This window comes from Hippoglossus hippoglossus, chromosome 9, assembly GCF_009819705.1.
Source record: "Hippoglossus hippoglossus isolate fHipHip1 chromosome 9, fHipHip1.pri, whole genome shotgun sequence".
Classification (NCBI taxonomy): Eukaryota; Metazoa; Chordata; class Actinopteri; order Pleuronectiformes; family Pleuronectidae; genus Hippoglossus; species Hippoglossus hippoglossus.
This window is the reverse complement of record NC_047159.1, coordinates 20,436,925-20,456,091: the sequence shown is the minus strand read 5'-3', so window position 1 is coordinate 20,456,091 and position 19,167 is coordinate 20,436,925. Positions and strand designations below refer to the sequence as shown.

The following is a 19,167-nucleotide window of genomic DNA, read 5'->3' as shown; positions in this document are numbered from 1 at the left end:
ACTTGACATTGAATATTTGAAATTTGCCAATCCCATAGCCTTTCAAGAATTCCTTATTAAGGCATTTTCTCCTGAGATGGGGATTATAGGCTTTAGAATAAAAACTCTCTCAAGTCTCTAGAAGTGCTGTTATTTGAGAGTGAGATGTTCATAAAGACGCCTGGTTAAGTGTCCCATTGCAAAGCGTTTAGAATAAGTCTCAACTGTGTGCCATGGATTGTTTATTTATTTTATGTATGTCTCTGTAGCTTTGAATAGCATTTAAAGCTTATTTCCATTAAATTTTTTTTTATTCCCATAAAGCAACAAACCAACACTATTGGACAGTGCCAAAGTGACCTATGGTGGGAAATTTCCAGAAGAGAAAGTAGAGGAAGTGAAATCTCTGGTGAAAATCCTTCCAGTTTTCTTTGCGCTTATCCCATATTGGACTGTTTACTTCCAGGTAAGATCAACTCATCAACCCAACATTTATGCACTATTCTTCACATATGATGAAAAATATCAAGGAATGTAATACATGAGTATTAGCTTTCTGTACACGCTTTTGTAAAAATTAAGGCAGATTATTGATGTTTTTCTCGAGACATCCTGGTGATCATAACATGGAGAATTACTTCCTGCTGAGACTCTAATCTTATTGTGTTGCAGATGCAGACAACATACGTCCTGCAGAGCCTCCATCTGAGGATTCCTGATAGCTCCAACAGCACCGGGGACTCCCACCAGGTAACTTAAATGGAGACACTCTCAGTCCAATTCCCTGTTTCTTTTTAACTACAAGGGCAATGGAGAGCGCATGCCTGCTAAAGAAAGAGAAAAAACGTTCCTGATCCACCTCCTTAATCGCATCCACTTCAAAGGTTAAAATGATCCCCCTTGGCCCACAATGCACCGTTCTACCAAGTTTCAATAATATAGGGTCTGTAGTTTTTGTATTATCTTGCCCCAACAGATTAACAGCAATGAAAACATAACCTCCTTGGTGGATCACGACATCTGTGTGGTTTGATATTGTGATTAGTTACTCGCACTACTCCATACTGCTGTTGCATTAACCCTGGAGCTCTGACCTGCCCATTCATAAGTAGGTCCGAACTAGTCAGTAGTCACAAACACAATGGAGGGCAACAGCTGGAGGCTGCAGCAAAGGTTGGTAATGCCCTGAGGATTAAATCAGAACTGACTTCACAGACTAATACTTTGCAGATTAGCAACCTGCCAGTGATTGTATCTCCCTGGCTGCTGCTGGCTTACCTGCGTCTCCCTCTGACAGATTGTATGTTGAGGTCTGATAGAAATGCCCTCACTGGCTCCATATGATACACAACCCCTCAAAAGTCAATGGGTTAAAAGGAGTGACATTGGAATAGGAAGTGATGATTAAAAAGAACAGGTGCTCTTTTGCCTTTTACACAGGCACAATGGGGTGACTGTTAAGTGCTCTGACTTCATGGAAAAATGAAGTGAAACACGCTGGTAAACCACACAATCAAACCCAGTGTTATATAACTGGCAATCTTTTATTTCACAATAATAATCAGTAAGTCTTGTGACACAGTTAGATTGTTCTGATAAGTTTTCATGAGTCGTTCTTCACATTGCGTCTAACTGTGTTTAAGAACTATATTAGCTGGTTTTTCACCGCATACTTTTTATCGGGTATCAAAAACGGAACTAAGCCTCTCTGCTACCAGTCTTGACACTTCTCAACATCAAAAGGGAAGTGAGATTAGATGCCTCTATGATCTGCTCCCTCACCTCACCTGACACATTTCAATGGCTAAACTGAACAAATAGTGTCTCTTCAAGGAAACAAGACTCCGCACTAGTAATAATAATAAGTAGGAATGAACAGATCGGAGGCAATGTGTTATAATAATGTGTTGTCGGATTAAATCCTGACATAAATGTACTGGCCTGTATTTGGGTTGCTCAACTATTTATATTTTTTATTAAAACAATTATTATATTTTTTATTAAAACAACTTTTAATGTATCTATAAATGCATCCTGTGATACATAAAGAGCATTTTTTCCAATCTTTTTGGCTTGTGATATATATACAGAAAGCAAAATCCACTCGCTGTGGTATGCATTTTCAGATTTCTGTGTAATCACATTGTCAAATTTTTATGTTTTGATTTCTAAAGAGGCAAAATTACCTATTGTGCCACAAGAAATAGATAGATTTCTTTTAGCAGTGAAATAAGTCTTTTCTCTTATTTCTTTACTTTTTATCTTCTCTTTAGATCCCAACCTGGGACATATGATGTAGAGTGTGTATGCATACAGTGCACATGTCTGTAGTCCATTTTGGGAAGTAAAAAAATGTACCTTGCCTATCACAAGACCTAAGCTTGTCAGGGACGACTCCATCCATCATGCCAGGCTTTCCTTCGACAAGAAAGAAAAATCTCACTTAGCATTTTCTATAATTTTGAATATGATAATATGCAAACACGGGAGGAAAACACATTCTAAGGAGCTGCGTATAGATTGCCAGCGGTTACTCCAAGAAATGAAAATTCAATTTGAGAATAAATGATGATATCAGAAGTGTTAAACCGGAGACACATGAGGAGCTGAGATGGCACTTGGAATTTGAATTGCAAAAATCATCTCCAGCAGTTTTCACTCTTTCAATGCTCAGTCAATGAGACAGAGCCTGAAGCTGCAGATAAGATGTATTCTCACAATGGATTGTTTTTTTTACCTGATTAATATGTCATCCACTGTGCACAGTGTTGTTTTTCCTTTCATAGATTACACTTCATGGTAAATGATTATAGTTATTACAATAACAGTAATAATAATAATTCTATCTGTTCACTAATTATACTATTATTTTGACTGTGTTGTCTTTACTCTGAATTGAAAAAAATATTTTTTCATTTCCTTGTGCTTGGTTTTGACCACATGGGGGTGCCAAAGCAATATCAAGGCCAAAGTACACAGACTCACACGCACACTCTCATGCACACTCTCATGCACACTCTGAACTGTGTTGGAATTCATAAGCATTCTCTGTAGTTTTCATGCTTTGTTGCCTTTTTTACACAGTTTTACCTCATCTTTCTCCTCTGGTTCCCCCAGATGACGTTCCGCTTCCCGACCGCCTGGCTCACCATGTTTGACGCAGTGCTCATCCTTATGCTGATTCCCCTTAAGGACAAAGTGGTGGACCCCATCTTGAAACGTCGCGGCCTGCTGCCCTCCTCTCTGAAGAGGATTGCAGTGGGGATGTTCTTTGTGATGTGGTCGGCTGTGGCAGCGGGTGAGTGCACTGGCAGACGCGTCCCCTCCGCGCTGCCACCTAAGTAGGCCAGAAGAACTCGGGAAACAACAAAGTTAGCTGTGGTTAATGCCACATGTAATCAATGCTCGAAAAGGCAACGAGCTATGAAGCTGCAGTGTCTCATCTACATATTCTTAATTTCAATCAAAAGAAACACCTCACCAACAACAGCACAAATGTGTCATGATCTATGTGGAATATTAATGATCTGCCCTTGGTTTGATTCTGAGGTATTTGGTGAATCTATTTCTCTATCTTTATTGTGTTGTTTTTCTATGGGAATTAGCAGAGGGTATATGTTCCATATGTATTTGTTGCCACTGAATCACAACATAATTTTTCACCTGGCAAAGAGGGACCACATCTCCAGAGTTTTACCTTTCTTCCTCGTCCTGTAGAGCACAGGGGGAGCTGTGGTCTTTCACTTATTTGATCCTGAATGACTGCACCCACATGCAGCAGTGCTGCTCAGTCCTATTTACTTCCAGCCTGTGGATTATTTTGAAAATAAAGTTTCATCCAGGCCTGTCAGCGGGTGCTGCTGCATTGATACATCCTGGCTATAATGTTCTGAGAGAGACACAAGCCCAGAGGCACGAAGAAAGCAAATCAGTAACACTCCTTAGAATCAATGCACATTATATTTCCCACAACTACTGCCCTTTCTTCTTTCTCAGATGCACAATGCATCTGCCACATCGAATATGAACATGTTCTGTCATAGTGACCTTTTAGATATTGGCTGTTGGGCCTCAACCAGATTGACAATTGATTATAAAACATGAACTCAATCAAGTTTAAAGCAATTGTGCAGGATCTTATTTTTTTTTAATTAGTTTATTAAATATTATTTTGTACAAATTGAAATAATAATAAATTAGGAGGATCTAACAGATATACAGACATTCAATCTATAGATTTGAGCAAATAGAAATATGTAAGCATTTGTGAGGTGAGAGATTTTAGTTTACTAAACTATACTCACATCCATGTTTCTTACAGAATACAGATGTAGTGAAGCAGAGATGAGAAAGTTTGTTAGGCAGAGCAGTCAGATGGTGTAGTCTGAGTTATTAAAGCCTGACTTAGCCCATCAGAAACATCTTTTTCAATCAGCGGGATGTGGTAATGGGTCTATTAACCAAATCTGATGTGTCTATTTTTCGGTTTAGGGTAATATTTTCTTTTCAGAGCACATTAGCAGTGCTAGAAGGAAAGGTGCTCTAACATGGTTAGATTTTCAAAAGCCATTCAGGTATTTACTTTTCCATTTGGCTCCTTGAAAGAAAGTGCAATCCTTGCATTTGAATTCAGGCGAAATATATTCTTAATATTGCAGGAAGCAATTTTGAGTGCTGGGAGTGGGGAGAAAAGGCTTGTGATGGTGCCGTGGTGTGGCCATTGGTCACAGATCAGTAGGAGAATACACAACTAGTGTGTAACACAGTTCTGACCTGGATTTTAGGAGTCGAATCAGACGGCTGGATCCAATCTGTACAGTAATGTGCTCTGTGAGTTATTGAGATGCAGCATTACTGAAATTGTATCTGCATCTTATTGTGACAATTATTCATCCAGGAATAATTTCCTGAGCCGGTGTGCTGTTTATCCTCAGTATTGCCTTGCTTTACATTATTCAGTCACACACATTGACTCCTGAGAGCTGCCTTGAACTGTTATATATTTTCAGCAGTTTTTCTCTCAGCCAGATTTCCATATGGGCTCATCTGCATCTGTCTACTAGTTGATGGTTGTGAACGAACCAACTGTGGCATCCTCCTCCCACAGAATATCCAGTCCATCACATTGCATCATCAGCCTGCCACTCTGTGTCCACAACCTCGACCTGCTTTTCAGAGTTAGAATCACTTTCATCTGCATGTGCAACAATTGTGCCACGATAACACTGGTGCAGCGATATTTCACAGAATTTCATTGCGCGAGCTGTGTGACATGCGTGGCACGAGGACAGCTGGACCTCCCATCCATTGCAAAGGGACATCTGAAGATATGCTGTCAAGCAGTATGGGCTGATTCTAATCCCCATTTCTTTTGTGTCCGAAACGTCAGACACACGCTGGGCCCAGCTCTCTGCCAACACTGCGTCTGAAGAAATGTTTTTTTTTTTAAGTATGTTTAATCTCATTCTCTTAACTTCATGGTCCAACCTCCTTCAATGGCTTTTTGGTCTCCAAAAGCCCCTATTTTTTTTTTTTTTATATATATAAAAGCTGGAGCAGACTTCCCAGGGATCACACGGGTTTGTCTGATGTGTGATGTTTGGTATGGGAAATGAAAGCAGGGATATGTGTTTATAGTGAGAGACTTGCTCTCGGCAGCCCAGTGGCCTGAGAAGGACGGCCGCTATTATTGGCGAGTCGGATTACAAGGCTACAACTCCCCTCAAATACAGCATTAAGTGTGCTTATGATAGGAGACTGTTTCTGGGAGTTATCTGGAAGTAGCCGCTGGTAACGTGATAATGGCTATCGAATAAAGCTTTTCGGAGGCGGTAGGGGTTGATGACAACTGCTTCGCTCTTATTATTGAACTGTCTGCACTCTTCCATTGCTAACTGCTGTAATATGGAGGCGTGCAGATGTGATCTTAATGAAGTGGTGGGGTAGCCTTAAAAACGAGTTAAATCCTTAATGGAGTGTCTCTGAATCCTGCAGCTCTGGGCGTGTTTGGCTGTTTGTTGGTGTCATGGACTTCTCAGTGATAAATACTCTAACAACTGTTTCTTCATCCTGACTGAAATATACAAGCTTTTAAATTAACCCAATGCCCTGGTTACACTTTGTCTTTAGTGTTTTCAGTATGTTGCAGCCTTATAACTTACATAAACGTGTACATATACAGTTTTTTTTAGGGCAATTTTTTTTTTATTCCTCTACGCTCAGCTAACTTTTAATGTGCATTGTTTTCTGTGTGCGTCCCCTCAGGTATTCTGGAGACCAAACGCTTGGAGATCGTCAAAACCTATGGTACCATTGAACAGGTGCTTGGCGGCGTTACCTACTACGCGGCAGATTTACCCATATGGTGGCAAGTGCCTCAATATGTGCTGATAGGAATCAGCGAGATCTTTGCCAGCATTGCAGGTACAGTTGTTTGACATCTCTTGTACAATTTGCAGCTTGTAGAAGCTACCTCCTACTTCTACTGTCAGGAAGACATGATGATTCAAACTAACAGTAAAATACACAACCCATCCACAGGGTGTGAGCCGGTCTGATTTAACTTCTCTCTGAGTGGCAGAAAAACACATAGTGCCCATTCTTCCAAAGCAGAATGCAGTGAAGACAAATACACCCTTTTTGACCCGTGTGTTTGATTCATTGCCAGACGGCAGCGTCTTAATGTGTTTGTGGGTTGTATTTCAAAGTAAATAGCCCAAGATGTTGATCGATAATTGATTTTCTCACACCACTGCAAGACATTGTTCAGTAATGGAACATTTTATAAATAAGGTGTGGATAAAGTAACCTTACAGTTGAAATGATGATGAAGCTGTGCACTTGCTTTGCCTTTGGCAGCCGTAGACTAGCATCACATTAGCCCTCTTCCTCTGCTCATTGTCCAAAAAGACAGAGTGGATAATAAGATGGATAAATACACAGATATCTACTTAATGCTGCACCATGTGTCCCTGTGGGCGTTGTTGAAATTGCAACACATCTAACATCATAGCATAAACTTTTAACCCCCGTGTTCTGTCAGCCGGTGTAGTGTTGGACATTTACCGTGAACGTAAAAATGTCCAAGCATACGGAATATTGTATCACAGCGTATGCCCTGCCCCCGCCACCACACACATAGTCCCACTGAAGTGACCACAAAAGATACAATACAAATTGCATTGACGTGACTTTATATCCAATTAGCATGCTTACTCAGCTGTCACGCTGTTCATAGGGACATATTACACTCGAATGCAGAGAAAATGAAGGTATGTTTCATTATCATTGAAGTAGTTAAGACGCTGACAGTTCCATTTGCATGTAGAGCAAAGCGGCAGGGAACGAGTCTTAAACAGCCTCATGAAAATGGTACACATGAACACGAGGCATTCTACTGTGGAGTAATTAAAGGAGGGACAAGGGCACTTGGCTTCTCGCAAAGCTAACAGTGAAGTACAATTAAAACTGGCATAATCTCAGAAGGCACTATGGTGGCTTTATGGCAAAAAGACACACATTGGGCTTAAATCATTCTACACGGTACACAATCTAGTTCCCCACTCTATTGCTCTTGGTGGGATGGATAAAATCAATCACTAGGTAAAATAGCTGGTTGCGATTTTTTTTTTTTTACTTTCGACAAACTTGGTGAATGAAATACCTGACAAATCAAAGCACTTTGCTCATTAAGGCAAAACTCTTCTAATCCTCTGTCTTTCTCTTAGTAGGCTTATTGATTGCAACATTGCCCACAATACAGCAACATGTATTGCCTCCATGGTACAAAGGCCATAGAACATTTCTGCTGGTTTAAAAATCTTGGGAACTGAAATTGATCAGTCTTCAGAGAGGTGTCGGGGGGGCAACCAAAGATCTAAAGGCACATGTCTCAAAACCTCAACATAATAAAACCAAACTATGTGCATTACAAAACACTACTAGTATTGATTGTGACTTGCTTAAATGATCCCTTATTAAAGTTCTAAGCTTCGTAATAACATCCCTATACATTATTCTTTCACTTTAAAAGCTGGCTGTAATCCTTTGTGAACAGTTATCATTTATCTTCTGTTAGTAGATCGAGGAATTTCTTCGGAAAATGTATAATTCAAAGAGTTTTTCAGAAATACAGCACATGGACTAACTTGTCACAGTAAGAAGTTTTGTGACTATGTCCTTAGCTCAGATTTTACTTTCATTTCAGTAAATATCATTCCAAGATGTCACCATCATCAATATGAGGCCACCCATAATCCCGCACTGGAAATTTGGTGGAATTTGATTTCCCCAGAGAAATATATTCCCCCTTCTTTACCAGATAATAATTTTTAAAACAACAAAATGAATCGAAGCACGTCAGAACGGTTCGTGCTGGAGCCGACAGCCGCATACCGCTCCATAAAAGATGGCTCTTGTTTCTCGTGAGCCTTGGCCTAAAGAGGAATTGCCATTTCATTAAAAGCCATGAGAAGTAAGGGCATTTTCCCCTGTAATACAATAATGTGACATTGTGAGAAATTGTTCTAATGGTATATAATAATGTTGTATCAAGTAGTGGCCGTTAAGTCTGAGACAAGCATGGAAACGACAGAAACAATATCCTCCCATATGAAATGAGGGCAGCTTATGTCTGTGAGACATCAACTGCAATGTGGCAGCTGTGCATTATTTTGATCCTACAGTATACTCTGCAATGCACAACAGAAATCTACTCTCTAATCGTGGTTATATGTCTGTCTAAATGTTTTTTTTACTTCTACAGTCATGATCACACCCTCAGGCCTCAATTATCTTAGTGATTTGAGTTTGTTAAGGCCTCTGGCCATGATTGAGTCATTCTCCTATTACTACAGATCATGTTGTTGTTGGCTCTTCCATACAGTCCTCACCTAATTTCCACAATAAGAGTGAAGATTGAACCATTACGACTTCTTTTGTCAGCACAGTGGAAGTATTATCTGGCCGATCCAGTTACTGCTGGGTTTTATGCGAGAGTGAACATTTGTCATCTTTTATTATAAAATCTGCAGATCCTAAGATTTGTTTATTAATAATTTGATAATATTTATTAAAGCCCTTGAGCAGAATTGCAGACTCTGGACAAAACTATCAGGGTCCCTATGAAAGTCAAATCCAGACATAACAAAGGGATCCTTAAAATAAACTTAGCCTCCTCTCTCCCTGCATACCATCCCACTGGGTTTACTTCAAAGGGAATTGGCTGACAGAATTGTGACATACAGTATGTCTGGTTAAGAGGAATATTTCCCCTTAGTCTTCTGTTTGAATAAATTGGTTTAAAACCTCAGGTGCCATCAAACTTCCTCGCTGCAGTCCCCAAGTCTTATAGGACGTTAGGTAATTCTCTGCACACAAACCACCCAGGTTTGTCTCCTCTTGGGCAATAAGAATATGCTAAAACTTTTACAACATCATTCCCTACAGTATTTTAAATTATGAATTGCACTTTTTAAAATGTTAAAGGCTAATGCTGTTTTCTAAGAAAGAAAAATCACTCCTTTAACAATGCCCATAGGAGGAACACAATTAGATATACATTTTAAATTCCTCCCTTTTTTGTCTGTTTCCTCGAATAGTTCTGCGTTTTGGTGGAGAAAGGTCAAGCTGTTTGTTCTGCATGTGGGGAAAGACGTGGAAATCACTGATTGTATCCTAAATTACTATTCTCACAGGCAGACAGGAGCCGGATTTAACATAATGCTACAATTTAGCTCTGCACCGTTTCCTTTGCTGTTTGACAGAGCCGTACCTGCAAACCCTCATCAACCTTTGCTGTCCCCTGTGATGTGCGTAGCTATTGACCAGTGTTTGTTGCTATCCAAAGGTTAGCTCAGGATATGAACAAATGTAGTGAACCTCTGTAAAGGTCATTCTAGTTTTCCACTGAGTTGACATTATTTTTTGCTTTGCTTTTATCTCATTCCTTTTCTTATGTAGATTTTTCTTTTTTGCACGGCTAGCGCAGGTACCTGTCAGGAAATTATTCGTCACATTAATTTGTTCAATGTCCCTCTACCATCAAGGTCTTGAAACGTATTTAACTGTAGCTCCCTAATCTCTCCTGACAGTTGTGGCTATAGGGCCTCATTTGAAAAAATCACATGTTTGAGGTGCCATGAAATTATCAATGTCAGCTTGCAGGCTGACAGATCTTGGGGCAAAAAAGACAGATCTGATGTTTTTTTCTTTTTCACTGATGATGAGTGTGATGCTCTCCTGTTTTTACAGTGTGCCTCATATTCAACCGTGCAGTCTTTCAGTCTCTTATACACCACCATACCAAAAGAAAATCAGTCTCTGTCACAAGAACCGATCATGTTTCATGCATGCATACCTCATTTGTTCCACTATCACAGACAGGAACTTGGCAGTATGAGTTCTGCTTAGTATATAGATAAATGGCATGTCACACTATCACTGGCTGCAGCATGGGAGACCTTCGCTTTCATTTGCTGCAGGTCACAGCATTTAAAGTGTTCTTCACTTATTTACTGTAAATCCTACACGTTCCTCGACAATTCAATAAATACTTGATAATATAATAATTCAAAAAATGTCCTCTCTTTGTCTCACAGGTCTGGAGTTTGCCTATTCTGCAGCACCCAAGTCCATGCAGAGTGCCATCATGGGGCTCTTTTTCTTCTTCTCTGGGATCGGCTCTTTTGTGGGCTACGGCCTGTTGGCTATTGTCTCCCTTAAAGAGATTGGCTGGATGTCATCCCACAGAGACTTCGGTAAGACATACTATAACTTATCACATGTTTCTGCAGGGAGACAATTTAACTAACCTAAATAAAATTTAAAGCAGTGGAGTGGTGATGCATACCCTGCACGTGTTGTATATCGGCCATTGTATATACCCCATATATATTTTATTTGTCTCACCACAGTTTCATAATGACAGAAAAACACAACTGACCCACAGCAGCACTGGGAGGAATCCCGCCTGTGTCAATGTCCTGTTAAAACATCCACAACGTTTTTACCATCATCGGCAAAATTCAACCTATTCAAGCAGCCAGAAACATGACTCTTAATCATGTTTCTCCAGATCTTCTAGATAGAGTATGTGAAAAGGCAAAACTTGGCTATGTTTAAATCTCAGTGTTGTGTTTACAGCTAAATTCTGCTGCCATTGCAGGTTTAAAGCTTTACATGTTGCTTTTATTTTATCAATAACCAACCCATACCACATAGACAATAATATTTACATTATCCTGAAGAACCATATTTAAATGTATATTAATAGAGCTGTGCAGTTGTGGATGAGGCTTGACACAATGTGTGTTGTGACGTTGATCTGAAACAAGCAATGTGAGACTGTGTAATTGATCCGGTGGCTGTCTGAAATACATGTAGACTCAAGGGACTCCTTCATGATGATGATGATTACATTGTCTAGGTTTGAACTTAAAGCATGATGATCTCATCAGATGATCTTTGGCACACAGGTGATAGGTCATTGCTCACTCAGTTTTCGGAGGGCTGTCCATAATCCACCTGAGCTAAGCATTCAGAGACCTAAGGCCTGCTGTAATAGATATAGATACCCAGTGCACATGGAGTGCACTATTGACTTTGCACATCGACTGCATGTATGGACTTGTGATTGAATTGTTGGTATCGATTAAAAATGCAGAAATGTATTTTCCAGGGACATACCTTTGGACTGCTCTTAGCTGGTGCTGAATTAGTGTGTTTCCTATAATAAATAGCAATGTCAGACTAACAACAAGAAGGTTTGTGTAAATCTGTCCACGTGGTAGAATGAATAGCGTAGTGGTGGCAGCAGATGGATGGGCTTCCCAGCAAGAGGAGGCTCCCAACACAGATGCACTTTTCCCTGAGCATGCGGTAAATAAGCCAACACTGTAATTTGTTTACCCACAAACCCCTAATAGCTAATTAATGTGTCCCGACAGGTAGCGGAGGGTGGGGGGTGCTTTTGATGATGTTAGCACTGGAAGATGCTTGGCATGCTTCATGAATCCATCACTTGCTCAGCCTGGCTTCACTTGAGGGACAGTTAAACTAGAGCCGGATTGCCTGTAAGACTCCTTTTTTGCTTTGGAAAACAAGTCATTTAAAAGGTGAGCTGTGGAAATGGAACAAAACATCCTCCTGGCCACTGATAAAAGACACATGGCACAAAGCTGCAGAATTAAGTGAAGTCAGGAATCATGCAGTTTGTTTCTGTGGCGGTTTTTCACTGTTTGTTGGATGTTCGCCTCTTCTACGTCTCATGGCTGTCTAGGTGGAAGGGATTCAACTTATTTCCAAGGCTGCGGGCAGAATGGTGTGCAGTAAACAGCATCTTGGGTGAGCTGTGCTGAGTTGCAGTGCAGGCCTGAAGACAGATGAGCAGCATTAATCACAGGCTGGGGGTCTGATTGCATAGCCCTGCTCCTCTTAAGTAAAGCTTTCCCTGGAGCACTACAAGGAGATGCCACTGCTGCTCTGGCATCACGCTGGTGGATGCTCAGCTCTCTGCTGTCGCGCTCTAGCTTCATCTTCCCTCGCTGTGAATAAAATAATTTTAATCAGCATAGGTAAAGTGTCAAATTAAGAGTCCGTCTTTTGTTACCGTATGACCAGCTGCTTTGGAAACTGGTGACACTCAAGACTCAAATTCTGCAAGAAGGGGAAGGAAAAATCATTCAGATCCCCCCCACCCCCGTTCGCTGGATTCTGGCATTTTATGGAAAACAATTGTGAACTGATTAATAAGAAGTTGTGTCAAGTGTCCAATTGTGTGCACATCTGCACATTCGCTTTTAATTTTCCATTCGTACTAATTTTTTACTTGGCCTGAAATTCCTTTCTCTGTAGTACTACGTGTTAACTGCTTTTAGTGTGTTTTCGTCACAGTCGGTGTGTATTCCGGGATGCAAATACATTTTTCCCAAGTTTGAAAATAAAGGCAACCTGGACATATATGTATAAAAAAACTTAAAAACTAATGTAAAATCATCTTCATTGGTGACTTGTGACATAATCATACATACTCAAGTTTGTAACGTTTCACAAAACACAGACATTACATAACTCAAAAAACAGGCCACTTTCTTAGAGTCCTCTCAATTGAGTGTTCACATGTGAATGACTTTACCAGATAACATGTCAGGGTTGAATGACCATTAATGTGACTGAAAGCTAATGGCTGCAGTCTGCAGAGCTGTGGTGAAACGGTCATACTATATTTCAGCCACATCTGTTTTCAAACTTAAAATGCTGAGTTTATGTGTTGAAATTATTTATCTTTAAAATCCCTCGGCACCTCCCCCCTCCCCCAGTTGCATCTGGACGAGCAGTCATTCTTCACACTCTTTTATATCTTTATAGGGCTGCATGACCTCAAAGCATCGCTTCCTCTTCTGTCAAATATCAACCTGCACTTTCTTCACCAGAATTATCCTTTACACACACACAGAGGCTTTTATTTCCAGAAAATGTCTTTGTTGTATTTAATATGTTCCACCTTTGTGGGGGGGGGGGGTTATTCACTCAAAGTGAATGTTTTTTTTCTTTGGGAGCCACTTTGGTCACATGACAGGAAATGGCCTTTTCTGTGAGGTGTTGAAGTCCTGACTGGTCTCGTATCAAATGTCTAGGACGTGTTCAGAGTGAGATGACATTCACACATCCGGCTCAACATAGTGTTTTAAAAGAAGACTTTCATGTCACATCTGTCAAATTTAGGATGAACTCTTTTTCTCTCTGAACGGGATGAAGTAATTTATTTATTTGTTTAGTAGACAGAGGCAACTGAGAGCACTTGAACATCACATGTTGTGGTTAGCTACAAAACTCAAGTTTTGGCGATGGAGAGCTGCAGAAAATAACTATATTTCCAGCTGAAACAAACATGCATTGATTCCTTCTGGTTTCATTCGGAGTCAGAGGATGGCACTGAAAGCACCGAAGCATTAAGATGTTGGGTCATTCCACTGAAGGTCTGTTAAATTGATATTGACCTGTTTCATCTGGACTCACATGGACCGCTCAAACCCACTCGCAGGTAAAATGTCCAGCGAGTTAATATGACTCAGATATTAGATGGCTGACCTTCTGTGTGGGAATCCAGTGTATTCACAGTCATGCTCATATTTACTAACTCAGAGCTGTGTAACAGGACCTTTGGGCACAAGTGTGGAAACCTCTGACACAACTTGTGTTCTTGAAATTGCACTATATTGCACTATATTGCACTATATTGCACTATAGAGCGTAACAGGGAACGCCCAACTTTTAGAAAAGCTCTGGTTCCATAAGTAAATGTTCCATTCATTTTCTCGCTTTGACATTTCAGAAAATCCTTAAAACATTTGATTCAGAGCCAAAAATCTTGGAAAATTGGAAAAAAAGGCAAAGGTACAAGACTGTGTACATAATTGTTTTAAATCGGAAGGAGCTACGCATCCCATAAACCATTGTGAATCATTCATTTCTGACAGCTTCCTGCATGCTTCCCCTCGAATTTGACCTTGTTAGTATAGTGCTACAATATATGCCCTGTCCCAATTCCTCTCCCTTGGCCCTAGATATGAAGTGCCCTTTGCTGGGAGTGTCCCCCTCACAACGCAGCCATGACGGGGAGGGCTAGAAAATCTTCCCCTCGGAATTGGGACACCACTCGCTACGTCATCAGCAGCCAACTAATGTTATTACAGTGACAAACAATATCAACTAAAGTTATTATAGAAACAACCGGTGTCAACCAACATTATAATAGTATCACATGTGACGACTGCAGGACAGACGGGATCTATTGATCAACACACAGTATTGCTGATTGTAGCCAGCATGATTATTGCAGTAAACATTTCCATGGGAACAGCGAGCTCCTCCAATCAGAGACATCAATATTTCACCTGACGATTGAGGTGGTGCAGTACTTGTCCTTCACATTCTGATTAAAACAGGTTTTTCTTATAACGCAGTTGATCTCATACGACTTGTGGCTTCTACAGGAGCACATAACATTGTTTCACAATCTCGTAGCTTGTGGTGAGTCTACCTCGGATGGTTACAGCATGGCTGATAATCAACATCTCTATTCAGAAAATGAATGGGATTTTTACTTCTGGAACCACACTGTTGAGCTCTATTCCCTCTCTCGCTCAGAATTTGTCAAATATTTATGACTCTGACAAAAAAAATCTAACACCAAGTCCTTGTTTAGTCTTTTGCTGCTGTAATTAGCCTTCCTTCCATATTTCCCGAAAGTGCTTAGCAGCCAAGTGGGCCCTGGGGAGGCTGAGAGGAGGAGGTAGAGCCTCACTTAATGTATAATGAAATTAGAACGAGACGCCTTACAAAAGTGAAACCTTGCACAATTTCCAGGACTGTTTCAATAATTGGATGGTACTTTTAATTTTGCCAGGGCCCCTTTTTCCATTTCTTGTGTGCTAGTTAAGACAGAAGTTTTGAAATCTAGAACAAAGGTGGCGATCCAGTCATCTGTCAGAATCATTTTACCAGGGCAGTAACGTTTTTCTGTCCTCTACAAAGGAGTAAAAAGTCCAAAAATCTGAATTTGTTACATGCGTCCTCATGTTGACATCGAGCACCTGCCCAGGAGAGCACTCTTGAATATGTTGTTGTGAATCCTACACTTATTTTCATACTGAATACATTTTCACATCATATTGTCCTCAAAGCTCAGGATATTGCTGCTGTTGACACACACACACACACACACACACACACACACACACACACACACACACACACACACACACACACACACACACACACACACACACACACACACACACACACACACACATTCCCTCTTGCATAATTTTCCTGCTATATTCCTTATATTTTGAAAGCGGTACAGCTCTGTTAATTAAGACTGCAGCAGCTCAAGACTCTCTGTGTACTATCTGTTAAAGTGAATTATCGATTGAAAATACAAGCACCCCCTCACCACAGACACACGCCTTTCCTACCATGCTCTTCCTGTCAAGCACATTGTTGTGCGCTTCATGAATTATTCAAACGCCGCTTTTGTTTTTGATCTGTCACAGTTTAAACCTGAGACCAGATTAAGATGACAACAAAATAAATTAAAACTGCGACGGGGGTCAAAGTGTTTGTCAGGTTTTCCATTTGCCACTCATTTCATTAATGCTCTGGCAGAACTTCACAGTCAGCAGACGGCTCTCTGTTCCTAGATCAAAGGTTTCACGCTATAGAGACGGCCCAGTGCACAGAGCATCGACAAAGAATCTCTCACGTGTGATGCAGCCTATCATCACCGGGTTTCTTTATTCCCCTCGATTTGTAATTATCCACAGACGCATGCACACAACAGAGACACTGAAGATTTATCTGCATGCACAATACGCATGGTGACATTATAGGGTTTGATCTGCTCTACTGATCGCAAGTGATTGTGCTCGTCAACGGGATCACTCATTTCAAATTAGTAAATCCGGCTCTTTGATTAGTAGCCAGGGACGCCCTGTTAGATCATGTACAGGTAAATGAAGGTTTCTGTGCTAGCCGAGGAAACGTTGTGACACAACGGAGGAGGATGAATCCTAATGGCTTTGGTAATCTTCTGACTTTTTCTCCATCGGTCCGTCAAAATGTGTTAAAACTTGGTCTTGTTTGCCTGTAATAGTTTTTAACTGTTGCATTGTAAATGCAAATGTACACTAGTACCCTCAGTAGAGTGCATACCTCCGCCAAGGCCCAACACTGCCCTTATGAAACCACATTAAAATTCACTAGATCTGGATTTTCCCTTAAACAAGCCTGATTTTTTTATTAAGACCCATGAATAATTTTCAAAGAAATCCAAGACAATGTTGAATAAAGCCCTATCTCCCATTTTAAAGAAGTGGAAAAAAACTTCCGGATCATCCCCCTGATTCAGATCTACACCTTCTTCCTTGGGTCATGTCATCATGTTGCGTTGTTTTTGCATAATCCTGTTAGCAAACAAACGTAAACATATCCTCCTTGGCGGAGCAAATAAGACACAGCTAGCCAGTACATACATTTTGTATCTGCATCAAACAAGTCTTTTTTACAATGGATAAACTGGGAACATCTGTAAATCAGTCTACACTGATCTATAAATGAATACAGCTGATTCCTACAGTCTCTGTTGTCCACAGCTGCTTTATACTGTATGAAAAGTTCTCCTTCAAGTCATTAAATCCCATCTGAAGGCAGCAGGACACATGTGTTGTTAAATCTGCAGCCTCCAATTAGAGTAGTGCCAGAGCGCAGCGGCATTACTCGTGGTCACCGCTGTGTTTACCTCGATCACTGCCACACCTTCACACACACTCAATTCTCTCTCTTATCACTGCCATTCTGCTGCTGACAGCATCTTTATCAACATTTAAGAAAATCATCAGCCCATGTTGTATTCTTCACAGCCATCACAAATCATGCTGCTGTCCTGGCTCACATATTTTATTATTAGTAGTAATTTATTTCTATTATCGCTGTGCTGATGAGTTTAATAAAAGGCATCTGCCACCGCCTGCAGATTTGCGGTGTTTTGTGTTCACGTCATGTCGCTCTGAACCATCCAGACGACAATATGAGTTGGAGAAGCTTCTTTTCATTCATTGAGCTGTTGTTGTCATGCGTCACCGTGATTGGCGCAGCAGTATCATGGTTACACATTTTTTCTGCATACCTGCATCAAATGAACACATTCCAAAGTGGTTTAATGAAGTAAAAATATGTTAGATGTGAAATAAATAAAAAAATCTTTAGACGTCCTGTATAAGACCATAAGCACCATCTTGACCCACTGACAGGTCTAATTAGAACACACTCCCGTACACACACTCCGCACACACCCTGCCACAGGAACAGGCAGAACATGGATTGTGAATTTCTCCCATTTCTAATTAAAATCATGCCTGCCTCTCGTTCTCTGGCTCTTCATTTGCTGTGACAGTTCCACATGGAGAGGCTAATGGGAGCTCTTTGAGAAGACCGCAGATCGCTCCTCACATTTACTCATATGACGAAATAAGCTCTCGGTATATGGTGAAACTCTGTATGAAAATTGAATCTGTTACAAAAAAAAGAACCATTTTAAATATGCTGTATAAACATTTTAAATGTGCTGTAGCAGGAAAAAAAACCCCAACCCAAATCCTCCTCTACTGAGTGTAGACCTACAGCTCACCCCAAAATGTTTCCCTCTCCAGGAAAGTAGTAAACAGCCTCATCTCATGCTGCTGGCTTCAAAGTCAATTGGTCTGGCTAACATGGTCAAGAGGACAAAAGCCGCTCTAATGCCAATCCAATTGTCTCCATACTTAAATAGTGGAGACAATTGTATTTCGGTGAGCTTTGCACTTCATGTAAAACCCCCAGGCGAAAAAACAGGATTTATTTAGAGCTTTCTTCTCGGGCTTTGTGTCTGAACCACTTCAATCAACTGGGCAGCAAATGATAAGACAATTTGAATTTTTATTTCATTTTTTAAATTACTGAAACGTACTGTTCAGCGTGCGCTCAGCTCTGTGTGTCACAAGTCACATTTCAGTCCCAACAAATCACAGTGGGAGCATCACTTTATTTTTTTCCTCCTTTTTGTATTTGTATTCAATTCCCATGAGGACACAAGCAGTCATTTAATACCGATGAAAGACTCCCTGGGTCAAATCACGTATGTTCGTCTGTTATTTATGAGACTCCAGTCCCACATCTCCAGTGTCGCCTTTCTGTGTCAGCGGCGAAGCACGGGGTCAACTGTCTTTCACAGCATTGAGATGAGAAGTAAGGAATGATCCTGCTGCCCCCATCTGAATATGTCGTGACTGACTGTTATCTTCTTCACATTTGCATATATCATTTTGCCATGCACAGTTTGCAAAGCTATAAAAGTTTTAACTGTCACTTGAATGCCAGTCTCGCTGAGGCTCTGTTTCCTGTTATATAAAACAATAACACTCGGGTTTTCTCTCTTCCAGGCAATATCAACGACTGCTCTCTGCACTACTACTTCTTCCTCCTGGCAGGCATCCAGGGCGTAACCTTGCTGGTCTTCCTTATTGTCTCTGTCAAGTATGACAAGCAGAGGGGCAGAGGGGGAAGCCAAAGGCAGAGACACACCTCCTCATGACCCCAACACCCGCCCCGGTGTCCTCCCTCACCGTACCTGCCTTCTCCTGTCAAATCACC

At 40.7% G+C, this 19,167-nt stretch overlaps 1 protein-coding gene across 2 annotated transcripts in view; it reads left to right on the top strand.

Moving 5' to 3' along the window:
* Positions 1-19,167, top strand: part of slc15a4 (solute carrier family 15 member 4) — a 23,803-nt gene extending 4,636 nt beyond the window's left edge. For both annotated transcript variants that reach the window (XM_034595281.1, XM_034595280.1), the window contains exons 4-9: positions 304-445; positions 652-729; positions 3,097-3,277; positions 6,244-6,402; positions 10,578-10,736; positions 18,957-19,167. In XM_034595281.1, coding sequence (XP_034451172.1) covers positions 304-445; positions 652-729; positions 3,097-3,277; positions 6,244-6,402; positions 10,578-10,736; positions 18,957-19,108 — 871 coding nt within the window. In that variant the 3' untranslated portion in view covers positions 19,109-19,167. The remainder of the gene's footprint in view (positions 1-303; positions 446-651; positions 730-3,096; positions 3,278-6,243; positions 6,403-10,577; positions 10,737-18,956) is intronic.